This window comes from Boleophthalmus pectinirostris, unplaced genomic scaffold (genome assembly GCF_026225935.1).
Source record: "Boleophthalmus pectinirostris isolate CB_2022bp ecotype Guang Dong unplaced genomic scaffold, ASM2622593v1 HiC_scaffold_22, whole genome shotgun sequence".
NCBI lineage: Eukaryota > Metazoa > Chordata > Actinopteri > Gobiiformes > Gobiidae > Boleophthalmus > Boleophthalmus pectinirostris.
In genome coordinates this window covers 22,951,340-22,965,055 of record NW_026571190.1, presented here as the reverse complement: position 1 = coordinate 22,965,055, position 13,716 = coordinate 22,951,340, and the positions used below count along the sequence as shown (strand labels likewise).

General features: G+C 39.1%; 1 protein-coding gene across 1 annotated transcript; it reads left to right on the top strand.

Moving 5' to 3' along the window:
* Nucleotides 1-1,496: 1,496 nt before the first annotated feature.
* Nucleotides 1,497-13,413, top strand: LOC110166258 (voltage-dependent calcium channel gamma-4 subunit). The gene is made up of 4 exons (XM_020931485.2): nt 1,497-1,719; nt 6,367-6,450; nt 7,571-7,711; nt 12,884-13,413. Exons 1-4 carry the CDS (start codon nt 1,497-1,499, stop codon nt 13,411-13,413), a joined length of 978 nt encoding a protein of 325 aa, XP_020787144.1.
* The last annotated feature ends 303 nt before the right edge of the window (nt 13,414-13,716 follow it).

Here is a 13,716-nt window from a genome sequence, read left to right as displayed (position 1 = left end):
AATGTTAAAATCACTGAGTAAAGTTTTTGTCACTGAGAGAATTGGTTGGCTGGCAATGAGAAGAGTATCCCAGTCTTTTAATCAAGAATTATTACACTGTTAAAATGTAATTCAGGGAGTGAAATATGGCATTATACAAATATGAAAATACCAAGGAAGTACAGTTTTAATAAAAGTACAACCCACACATGATTTTGCCTTTAGACAGTATACAGTAATGCTTAACCTTTGATTTAGTAATAATAATTTACATAGAGACAGTGCATGTGGAGACCAGTCTGTATGGCACCATATTATAAGAAAAAACTGGTCCTTCCTTAAACCCACACAGACTGTTAACAGCCAGAGGCTCAAAGTGCAGGGCCTGACCTGGGAAAGCTTTTAGACAACTGCACTCATTTAAGAACATCAAATTGCACTAGCTCAGATTCATGTAGTCGCCCTCATTTAAGCGCTGCTGTGTGGTTTGTGCGAACTACGACTTCAAAGTGAGTTTGATGACTGTTTTGGAAAGTATTTCATCACTGCTGCAGCTTTGGCTTTTTAATTATTATTTTTTTTTACAGTACAAAGCACACATTAAAACCTCTAATCTCAGTGTGATGGCTTATAGCATGTTTAATTTATTTAACGTATGCTTAAGTAGGCCTAAAGGTTACACAGTACAGTAAATATACTAAGTGAATACATGGATGGTTAGGTCTTGTTTGCCCATAGTTTGTGGTTAGATCAAAAAGGTCCCAGGCCACATTTATTGCACAGAACAAGAACAGTCTCAGAACAATATGCATTTCTGACTCTCAGTGATTATCAGTGAAAATGACTTAACTTCAATAAAATACTTCCTAATAAATTGCTCAAGTAAGGGTTAATGAAATAGGAGCTTCAGGAAAGTTGAAAGAAAAAAGTGCTTTATTCACTTAAAAGCAATCGAGATTTTATGTTTATTTATTCTTTTCCAAATGAAAATAATTCACTTTCTGAAGTAACTAGAATGCGCACCATTAGGCAAATACACATACCTCATTTGAAACCAACATAGGCTACATTGGCGTTACAACCGTCTTGATAAGAGGTGACTTTGTGATTCTATTTTAAGCTCAGCTTTGATCTGTTTTGTCCGTGCGTATTTTCAACTCTTTCCTCGTTGCACATGTTGACGCCAGTGATGTTTTCCTCCGCAACCTGCCGTTTCGCGATTGGCTGTGCTGTGCAACAGGCTTGGAGGGTGCGGTCTGGAGGAACAGTGCTGTTTCTTCTGTCTAAGCCTTTATTTTAAATAGTAGCTAACGTTCTCCTGTTGTCTCGTGTGACATGTATCAAAATGGTCTTTTACTTTTATAATGGATAACACCTGTTGATTTAACGATCAATTTGGGAGTTAAGTCCGGGACGCGTAATTGTGGGTTTGAAGTTGATGAGAGCCCATGGAGTGATGCGGTCCACGCGCTCCTGTCCGCGCCCCTGAGCTGCTGCTGTGTACGTGGGTTTTTGTCATGGCGTGGTGTGACCGAGGGGTCCAGACGCTACTCGCCATCGTGGGCGCGTTCGCAGCGTTCAGCCTCATGAGCATCGCCATCGGAACCGACTACTGGCTGTACTCGCGCGCCTACATCTGCAACGCCACCAACGTGACCACAGACGAGACCCAGATGCAAACCAAGAAAGTGAAAGGAGATCTTACGCACTCGGGGCTTTGGAGGATCTGCTGTATAGAAGGTAAAGTGTCAAAAAATGATTAGTGATTCCTACTGTAATGTTTCAATTCTAAATGATTTGGAATAATTACTAACTTTTTAAATTGCATCAATTTAATATTAAAAATGTGGAATCACATTGGAATATCTGGCATTGTCACGTAAAATATGTATTAGGCACTTTTCTGAAACTAAAAGCCCAACAAACGAATCGCGGCTTGTTGCGCGCATTGGATGCTTTGTGCGTGCGTAATGCTTCGTTTGCATCATTGTAGCTATAAAATATTCAGCAGCGTAGAAAAGGATAAGACAAAGCTAATGAAATGGCTTACTTTTAAAACGACTCCTTCAAGCCACAGTTGATTTCCTTCTGCCCTAGAAGAGTTGTTGCCTGATTAAATTTAGTCTCCTCTGCTCTGCTGTTCTTTTCTTCTTTTAGCAGTCTGGGCTGATGTTATTGATTGTTTTCTTCTCTAATTTTGCACATTACCAGTTTCTGAGCCGCAGTCAGAGAGATCAATCTACAAACACCACACAGATATCAAGTGACCAAACTGTACGCAGAGAGACGCTGAAAACCCTGGCTGCCTGTCACTGTTACTTTGTGATTGTTTTTTATTCCAATCCAAAGGTGCACTATGTAACTTGTCTGGTTGAAGCAGGCCACCTGCTTGACCTCATGAAGACAGCATTGCTTTTCTTTGATTGTTCCACATTATGGCATTATAAAAATGTCTCCATGGAGACAAGGCACGTTTGCTCTGAGTCAAATTACAGGTCACATCTGTGGTCCGAATAAGAATGCATATTTATCCATTAGATTTGTTTATTAACAAAAATATGACTGAATGAATACGAGACAGATATGTTTAATTCCATTATGTGGAACATTCCAGGCACTGCAATAATATCTCTGTGGTGACAAGCTGGTGGCAGATTTTTCACCAGAAAACTTCAATAGTTCATCACATTTAAGACATTGGTTGCTTACTCATCTATTATTTATTAAGATGTGAATACATTCCCTAAAATTACCTTCAAAAACACTTTTTGTCATTCTTCATGTAATTTAACCAACACCAACATGCCACTGACTTACTGCATTAGTATAATATTTTTTCATACATAAAAAAGATGTCTGAATTATTAATGTGTGGAGCACATCAGAAAATCATTTTCTGTGACAACATGCAAAGTATAGAATAGGAGAATAACACAGAACAGTTAATTTTATGACATTTTATGTATTCAGACTGCAGCAAAATGGCTACAGTCTGAATACATAAAAATCAATAATTGTTCAAATCATTGCATGTTCAGAGGCAGATGACGTCTTGTAGCAGCACAAAAAGACATGAAAAGAAAAAAGAAATTGGCAAAACATAATGTTATAGTATAATTTATACTCCCTCCTACATTTCTCAGCACTGAACTATATAGCAACAATGTAAGATCTTTCAGTTGCTGACATGTGCTCAAAATGCACTCAAAAATCTTGTACACTTTCTTTTTTAAGATACGTGCTATTACTTCGCCTATAGGTTAATCAAAAGAATTGCCAGTGCCTCTCACTCCCCATGAGAGCTCCATCAGCAGTAGGGAGATGAGGAGCTCTTCTTAAACTCTGCCATCTGTCTCATGCACTTTCTGCTACACTTTCACTCTTGAAAACAAAGTAAAACAGGCTTCTCACACCTACTGTAAGTGGTGCTAAGAGCAGCCACCCTAATGGCAACTTACTCAAAAACATGTTCTGGTGAAGTGGGTCACTGGATGTTTAACAGACACTTTGTATTTTGAGAGGCTGAGAAAATATGTAAAAAGTTTGAGTTGAGTTAAAGTAAAAAAAAAAAAAAAGGCAGAACGATGTAAAATAGAGCTGTAGCAATTAATCTGAAGAACTGTACAAAAAAAAAGGCCAAAAGGCATTTTATAACAGACAGCAACTTTATTAAAACAAAAAATGGCAAAAAAAAAGAAAAAAAAGAAAATACAATATTGTAAATCTTTACGATGCAGAAGTCTTCAATTAGCACATTTTACATTTACTTGATTACAAAAGTGTATTTTAAAAGTCAGTGTTTGACTAGTTGAATAAATTATGAAATGCTAGCTGGAGTACTAAAATACTTGTTAGTTGCAGCCATTATATTTAAGTTTGGTTTCTGAATCTACTCCTATAAATACATGGCCATCTGCCAATGTCTGTTGATGACATGCTGTTCCACGTGTCCTCTGCTGGCTTTTGTTTCTTTCATATCAGCTTTGAAGTTAACATCATATCCTTTTTTTTAGTTCAAGGAGAACTTCTATCAGTTTTGCTGAGCAGCTTAGATGCTCATTTATTAATATGTCCATAAATGCACTCTATCTTCATCCTGCACAAATATAACTGGTACCACTTTATAATAACTACATCTTAATTAGCCTTAGTGAAGCAGGAAAAAAGTCTTAATTTGTAATGACCAAATAGTTTATTAAGAATGATTCAGGTTTTGTAACAGCTTCATTACGAGGTTAAGAGGGGTATTTAGTGTGTAATTAGTTTAATAAACACTTAGTTCATTATGAATTAAGTGTTGTTCATGCTAATACCAGTGTGATTATTTAAAAAGTGTTATTGTATTGTCATTTCACTCATATAATCCTTCACCCCTTGTGTACAAATCCAAAATCTCAACAGAAAAATGCCCAGAATACACTGCACTCCCAAAGATAACTGGAGTATCTTAATCTCTGCTACCTCCAGCCCTTACCACTGTTTAGTATTGCTGTTTTCACATCTTCCCTTTGTTCTGAGCTGTTTTTTAAGTGTCTTATCACTTCTAAAAATGAACAGGAAGTGTGCATAGACACGTTTCAGATCAGGTACGAGGAGTGGTGTTAATGGGCTGCACCTTGCACACGACATCGCATGCATACAATTTAACATCTTGTATCTTAGTACTTGAGCAACACTGGCATTGGGCTTTCAGAGGAAGACAAATAAAGCCTTGTTCTATGCTCAGTCAGTCGTGCCTAAACCAAACACGAACTCCCACTTAAACAGTCTGATAATGCGTTTTGAACTGAGGCAGAAGATGACATAAAGGTGTCTTTGATTGAGGTATTTGAATGGGTTGAGCATAGCAGTGGTGTTGTGTTGTGTGCGAGTGGAGTGAATCAGGCCTGTGAATGCATTAGTGAGATGTCAAAGGCGTCCTCAGAGAAGCGGGGCTCAAATGTGATTCTGGGTTGCCGCAGGAGATTGTGGGGGGAGGTTGCCATGGCAAAGGGATGCTGAGTAATAAAGATGGGCTGCAGGGACATACCTCCTCTAATGTCTCTAAAATTGAATCACTACATGTGTTTTCCTCTCAATTCAATAAAACAGTTTATTACAATATCCTTGGTATTTACAGTGTCTCAGGTTCTACACTTTACAACACTTTTAAAGGGGCAATATGTAACTTTTCTGAGGGAGGTTACATTACTTGTCTACCTGGAGGTGTTATTAATTTGTCTAAAATGTTCCACAGTACAACATTAAACATATCCATCTATTATTCATTGTTCATTCATTATCTTCAGGTGTTTTTATGCAATTTTTTTTTTTTTTAAACTTGCTGCGTAATGTGAATGGGCTCACCTCTCCAGAGATCTGGACAGTATCTTGGACTGATGGCACTACCGGCTTGTCTCCATGGAGATAGAGAAGTTTAATCCCACAGAACATTCACGATAAAACAATAATATCTCCATGGAGACAAGCAGATGGTGGACCCTCCCCCAGAAAAGTGCACCTTTTATCAGGAATATTTCAGCTTCCTGTTTATAGGCAACATTTGGAGGATTTTTCATCATTCACCAGATGCAATAGTTTGTTTTGAATTAATCACTATGGTAATGGCCCTAATTTTTCATCATTCTGAAACCCATGGGATGACACCTGCCTCTCAGATAATGCAGTGATTTGATAATTTTACCCTGGATACCCTTCTAGTAATACTTTCTGCATGTATCCAGGCAGTTAACATTAGAGATCGACTGATATGTGATGATACAGATTGTTTAGAAACCAGAGGAACTGATAGCCAATAACATCTGCTGATATTTTTGGACTGATATATAGGCAACCTTGTTTTAGTCAGATTTTTGCAGTACCCTCATAAGACCGTTCAAATAAAGCTTTAGGCAAGTATTTTTCATGCATATTTAGGCAGCTGGTTGGGCCAAACTAAATATTGGCCTCTGCTGGAGATGAAATGTTGATAGCCGATTTAGTAAAAAGTGCACATTTCCGCCTGATATATGAACCAACTGATACAATATCAATCTATCTCTAATTAACATCATACATTTTGGCTTTCTTATCCAATCATTTTGATGTAATTAAAGAAAATATCATAGAACATGTACAACCATACACAGTACCCCTGCAGCGACAGTAGTAGGTCTTTGAATACATTTTCCTGGGGGCTTTATCTTCACAATGGAGCTTGTCTTACAAAGGTCAAGAGACACAACCATTCTCATAAGTTGTCCAGACACAACGCTTAGACTGTTTAGCAAGCTTGTGTGTTAAATAAAAAAACAAAAACAAAACAAAACTTTGATTATTTTTGTTTGAATAACCAAACTGCTGTCCACCAGCCTCTGTTCTCACCCTGTCCGCCGGTCTCCCTGGCAGGTATCAACAAAGGCAGCTGCTTCCGGATCAACCATTTTCCAGAGGACAATGACTATGACACGGACAGCTCGGAGTACATCTTACGTAAGTTTATCTCCAGACGCTTCTACACCCTTCAATATTGTCCCCGTGATGATGGAGTTATCACAAGGCCCCCTAATGTGTCGTGACATGCCCGGCCCTCCCCCACACTGATGTCATATATAGCCAAGGATGGGGAGATGAGGTGTCTCTCTCTCTAGTTCAATGAATACAACGGTGGGAATTGTGGCCGCTCCAAAATTGTCCAAACTACGTGGGCTGGGTTTGTTATTACAGTTCAAACAAAATCATTTATTTCGCCTCTTGGCAACACATTGACTTTGAATTAACTCCCACGCATGCCTCGTTATCAATGGACTGTCTCGGGCTTTGTCTCATATCCGGTGTTTTTCTGTGAGCCATCATTAAACAGGCTGTATCAGTGCTGAGATATTATTGTGGCTCTGTATCCACCAATGTTTAATTAGATTGTCCAAAGGTTCATCTTCACCAGTCCCAAAGAGGACTATTACATTCGCCTGCTCAATTATTATCATAACTTTTTTGTTCTCAGTATCAGGAAGTAGCATCATATATTCAGAATAATAACTTTAACTGTAACTTTAACTGTATTCCAGTACAGTTATTCTTTCATTTGATATATCAGAATATAGTCATTTTCTGGAAATAATAGAAATACCTTGCAATACTTCAAGGGGCGACACCAGATATTTTTGGTTCAAGAAGCTATGGGGATGCGAGTGCACCCCCCACCCCCTACCATGTTTGATTTGCTGTTTTAAACAGCCTGAAATTGTGGTTTGTGGTCTGTAGTGAACATTCAATTATTTCATTCTTGTCACATTTTAGTCATTCTGTGGTTTGAACATTTTTAGCTGAGATTGAATGTCTTATGAAAATGAAATCTAAAGCTATATGGGTGCATTGTGCCCCAAAATCTATTTAATGTTGTAATATCCAAAAAAATACCAGCAGTTGTGTTTTGCATCATTTGTGATTGTTGCAGTAGCTTAATTTTACATATTTTTGTTTATCACCCTTTGCAGATTTGCTCCCTGTACATTGTGAAGGTCTTCTGTTGAGATAATCCTTACATAATAGAGCATATCATGACTGCAGCTGTAGTGTTGATGGTTTAATGTGTGTTTTCTTGTGTGGGTAGGAATCGTGCGGGCCTCCAGTCTGTTCCCCATCCTCAGCACCATCCTCCTGATGTTGGGGGGTCTGTGTGTGGCGGTGGGACGCATCTACAGCAGACGAAATAACATCCTCCTCAGCGCTGGCATCCTCTTTGTTGCTGCAGGTATGACATTATTACTGCATTCTGATAGAAAAAGAGTAGACGTTAAGGGCAAATGCATTTATTTATATCCTGGAATGTGTTAAAGGGACCATACTACCATATTTTCCGCACCATAGGGCGCGCTCTTAAGCCTCCAACCCCATGAAAAAACGACTGCACGCCCCGCAATCCAGAGCGCCCTATACACGAATCCACTCGGGTATCCCAGCATGACTTCAGTAAATTACAAAGCCGCACCACCCGCAGCACTCGCAAACATACACGGAGCAGACAACGACCGCACAGCGAAACACACCCGCAGCCACACTCATCACTCCATGCGGACAAGGAATGGAATGGAGGAACGAATCGAAAAAGCGAGTGCAATGTGCCACTTCTAGCCACAGCTGAACAACTGAGTCACTGCGAACACGCCAACAATCCTGCGGTCCCAGACAGCACCCTCCCTACACGCCACAATGGAACAACACTGAGAGTCACCGTGAATGCGCCAAACAAAGTTCGACTGACCCATCTAACTGTTGTGTTTCATTTCAAGTCCGGTGTGGTTTATTTGTGAAAAAAGTTCGAACATAGACCATTCAATGACAGTGCACCTTATAATCCAGAAGGCCCTGTAGTGCGGAAAATATGGTACTCTATTTTCTGATCTATGTTATAATGTTGTTTCCTCATCACAAACAGACCTGGACTTGTGTTTTGTTTCATTCACACAAACCCTGCATATTTAAACTGAGTTATTCTCTCCATCAGAAAACACTCTGTTCCACCTTGTGATGTCATGTGGTAATACAGGAAGTGCTCCACTGTGTTTTTAAACTTCATACACCCTCACTACAATCATTTGGATAATTTCAGCCTTGGAAATGCCCATCTCTACTGAACAAAAGGTAACACTTCATGATATCACAAACTGGAAAGAGCATTCTGAGATCTGGAGATGTAGGCAGACTAATAAAGAATTATTCAAACATTTGTCAATGAAACAGAACACACCTCCAAATATGTTTTTGAGGAGGTAGCAGCATTCTAACACAGCTTAAAGCTTACAAGAGTCAATTCTGTGTCAAATGGACCAATTCCTGAGCAACAAACGTGATATAAACCAAATGTTTTTCTCTGTATAGTGAGGTATTACTAGTAGTGTCGTAGTACTTGAGACCGGCCTCGAGACAGCTTTTTACAGACTTGGTCTCATCTCGGACTTGACCGCATTTGGACTCGGTCTTGTCTCTGTCTTGAAGGTGCTTGGACTCTGTCTTGTCTTGGTCTTGAAGGTGCTTGGACTCGGTCTTGTCTCAGTCTTGAGGTCTGACACTCGACAAGTGATAAAATGGAGCTAGATTTATAAAAACATTGATATATATTTATGCCAAAATAACTGTAAAATACAAATAAATGTCAAAAATTACAAAGATGCTCTTGAATTGGTCTCGATGGGCTGTGGTCTCTGTCTTCTCTTGGTCTCGACCTTTAAAAGTCTTGGCCTCGGCATGGTCTCAACCCACAGATGTCTTGGACTTGTCCTGGTCTTGGGACCCTGTGGTCTCGGACAGGTCTTGGTCTCGATTAGTGCGGTCTTGACTACAACACTAATTACTAGTATAGTGATTGATGTCTGAGTAGAGTGTCACGTGTTAGCATGTTGCCTAGCATGGTTCTGCACCTCTTATTCCCAATATGCTCATCGTTTTCTTACAGCCTTCCCACATCCATCCATTTTCTCTAATTGGCAGCGACACATAGTTGATATTCAGAGGAAAGCAGAAGGTGAAAGGGTGGAGGAAAGGTGTGAATGTTCAGGAGTTCTTGTTAATAATCTCAGTCAGAGCTTCCTCCTTGAATTACAATGTGAAGAGCTTTTCACCTCCCTGTAACTTTAAATACACACCCATGATGTCAATACTGTTTCACTAACCGCCAGTTATTGCTCATTTATTTGCTTTCACTTTGTACATGCACATATAGAAATATTCTGATTCATACCTAGGAGTAATTATGGGATCCATGTCTTATCGGGGCAGTTATGTCAAATTCTTAGGCAGATATTTTGGTTACATTGATGTATTACAGCAATTAAGTTCTAAGTTCAGTGAAGTGGATAAATGGACCCTGGTATATCAAGAGGGGTGTTCAGCAATGCTAATGAAATGAACTGTGCAAACATTTTCTATAGTAACATAAAAAAGAGAATGTGTTGATATTACAGTTTCAGATGAGAGGCAGAAGTTTGTATTGTTTTATTTAAAAATTGACCAATATTTAAAGGACTTATACTACGGAAAATTGACTCTTGTGAGCTTTGAGCCATGTTGTAATGCTGTTAAACATACTTGAACTTGTGTTTTCCTTCATTCACAAGTGTTTGAGTCAAGTCTGTCTACATCTCCAAAGCTCAAACTACTCTGTTCCATCTTGTGATGTCATGAAGTGGTGGACTTCAAGTTAACATTTACCTTTTACCTTTATTTCAGTAGAGATCAGAAATTCCACGGCTGAATTATCCAAATGATTCTAGTGAAGGTGTAATGAGTTTACAAACACAGGGGAGCACATCCTATATTACCTTATGACATCACAAAGTGGAATGGCTTCTGTCTGAGAGAAGAACTAAATATGCAGGGTTTACGTGTTAAACATGTATGACTGAAACTAAAGCCAGCTGCAGGTATGTTTTTCTAACGTTCTTTCTAACTAACCACACTTGACTCTTCTAAATTAAAGGTGCCCTATGTACATTTTTGGTGGTGGTCTGTCCCACTTTGCCTGGAATTTTCCCCAATATGGTATTAAACATGTTCATTTATTCAATTACAGGTGTTGTTACTGAGAAAGAAACTTGGAAACATGCACTTATCTTCAGTGCTATACTATGGAACATTCTTGTTAAAACTATAACAGAGGAGACATGTGGCCAACCAGGAAAGTTACATCGTGCACTTTTAAACACAGCTTTCTGTTATATGTTTGGTAAAGTTTTATTCTCTCTTCAGTTTGAAGCTTAGTCTTAGCTTTTTCTTTCTTTTTCTTTTTACCTCCTTTACATGTTTCAGCTCCTTCCTGTAGCTTTCCTCAGAAGCATCATGTTATGGTGTAGGAACATGTCTTGTAGGCTGCTGTAATTGGTTTTATAATATTAATATAATCTTTATTTCTAAAGCACTTTTAAAAACAAGGTTTACAAAGTAAAGTAAAACTGTACAGACAGCAAAAACAGTACGGAAGCATAAAAAAGCATACAGAAAGTGTACAAAAACAGACAAAGAGGCAGATCAGTTAACACAATAATCAAAAATAGGAAGAAACAATTAAATAAATGATAATACATAAATTAACAAAATCTAATTAAATTAATAAGTCAAACTAAAACCAGTTAAAGGAAGTCCAAATAAACAATGAGTTTTAAAAGAAGTTATTTAAAAAATTGTACTGATGGTGTAAGCCTTATCTACTCAGGCAGGTTGTTCCAAAGCCGAGGCGCTTGGACTGAAAAGACTTGATCGCCATTTGTCCGGAACCTGGACTTTGGAACAGTCGCAGGGACCTGCCTGAGGATCTAAGGCTGCAGGAGGGCTCATACGTGATTAAAAGTTCTGAAATGTAACTTGGTGCAAGACCTAAAGGAGCTTTAAAAGTGATCAGTAAAAAAAAAAATTCTAAAACACACAGGCAGTCAGTGAAGGAAAGCTAAAACAGGGTAATGTGTTGATATCTGTTAAAAGCAGATCCAGATGAATTTGGTGGAGAGGAGGGAGTTGCAATAGTCTAAACGGGAGAAGATAAGCGCATGGATGATTTTTCAAGATCAGGACTGGAGAGGATATGGTTGATTTTGGTAATTGTACAGAGCTGGAGAAAACAAGATTAGGTGACTTTTTATGTGAATGTGAGTCAAAAATTACACCAAGGTTTCTGTCAGCAGGGGTGATGTTGGGAGCAAGAGGGCTGAGACTATTGCTGATATGGGAGGTGGACTGGGGAGGACTGATTATAATGATCTTGGATTTGGAGCTGCTGAGGTGTAGGATGTTCTGTGCCAACCAACTGTTCAAGTCATTGAAGCAGTTTAACACAGCAGCGAGGCTCCCGGGATCATTTGGTCTCAATGGGAGGTAGATCTGTTTGTTGTCAGCATAGTAGTGGAAGGACACATTATGGCGGGCTATAATATGTCCTAGGGGGAGCATATAAATAGAAAATAAAATGGAACCTAAAGTACAACCTTGTGGCACACCACAGGTAATGGGGGCAGAGGAGGAGGTAAAATTGCCTATAGTGACTGCAAAAGTTCTGTCTAAATAATAGGAATAAAACCAATCAAATCCAGTGTCTCGGATGCAAACCCAGTTTTTGAGGTGGTTCATTAAAATTGCATGGACAGCAGTATCAGAAGCGGCGTTTAAATCTAAAAGAATTAAAATCAAGCACTCTCCTCTGTCTGCGAGTACAAGAAGATCATTTGAGACTTGAGGAGGGCTGTTTCACTGCTGTGTGATGCTTTAAAACCAGATTGAAATTTCTCAAAGATGTGATTTCTATTCATAAAATCTAAAAGCTGGTTAGAAACAACTTTCTCTAAAACTTTGGATAAAAACTGAATCTTTAAAATTGGTATAAAATTATTCAAATCAGAGATGCTTAAATTTGTTTTTTTTTTTCTATTGCTGGAGCACAACATGTTTAAAATGGGATGGGACAAGGCCTTCAGACAGAGACTGGTTGTTAATAGATAAAATACTGGGTTCAACCACACTGAAAATATCTTTGAGGAATTTGGTGGGTATGACATCCAGATTGCACATGGTCACTTTCTTGTGGGATAAAACATCAGCTAAGGAAGAAAGGGAAAAAGGAATAAAATTAGTAAAACAATTAAAATCCAGAGCTTCTTTATTTACATAGATAGATCTCTTGTGTGTCATAAGGTGTATGCTCCGGTTTATGCTCTTTGACTTTGTGGATCTTGACGCCCTCTCTGATCCAGCTGTGGTATTTGTTACTTTTGGAATGATGACCCTAGCATTGTTCCAGGCCATAATTTGATTTTGTATCTTGCAATGGTTGGACATGGACGATTTCAGATTTTCCTGTTCTGTTTGTTATTTTATCTGTTATAGGTTATGTCTTATAGCTTGATTGATTGACAATTCAATTATTATTTTTTTGATTTAGGTCTGAGTAACATCATTGGCATCATCGTTTACATCTCCAGTAACGCCGGCGACCCCAGCGACAAGAAGGACGAGGACAAGAAGAACCAGTACAACTACGGCTGGTCTTTTTACTTCGGGGCCCTTTCCTTCATAGTGGCCGAGTCTGTGGGAGTGCTGGCGGTCAACATTTACATCGAGAAAAACAAAGAGACCCACTTCAGAGGCAGACACGAGTTCATCAAAACCACCTCATCCTCCTCGCCATACTCCCGCATCCCAAGTTATCGTTACCGTCGGCGACGATCACGCTCAAGCTCTCGGTCCAGCAACCCGTCGCGTGAGCCGTCTCCAGTTGGGATGAAGACAGGAGGGGTTATGGGGATGGGGGACATATCACTGTACTCACTCCCCCGGGACACTTTGAAGGGAGGGGGGAAGAACTCAGGCCACTACAGTCCAGAGCGAGAAAGAGAGGGCTTTCTGCAAGTCCACAACTGCTTTCAAAAAGACCTCAAAGATGGAGTAAACAGAAGGACCACGCCAGTATGAGTGGTGTTTTACCCACCTAACAAGCACCTGTAGGTCTCTGACAGTGATTCATGGAGATGTTTTAGTAGGGTTGAGCAATTATTCACATTTTAATCAAGATCTAGATTCAGCCATTTCTAGTTGTCAATTATATGCTTGAGTCTTTTTAATCAGGGGATCAATAGCCAGTAAAAACAGCCAGTAAAAACATGTGGTTTGGAGAAGAAACAGTAAAAGTCTGCCTTGTTTATGTTCAGGAAATAACTATTGAAGGCAATGTTTTTGAATATGACAAAATTGAATCAAATAGAGAATAATGAGAAT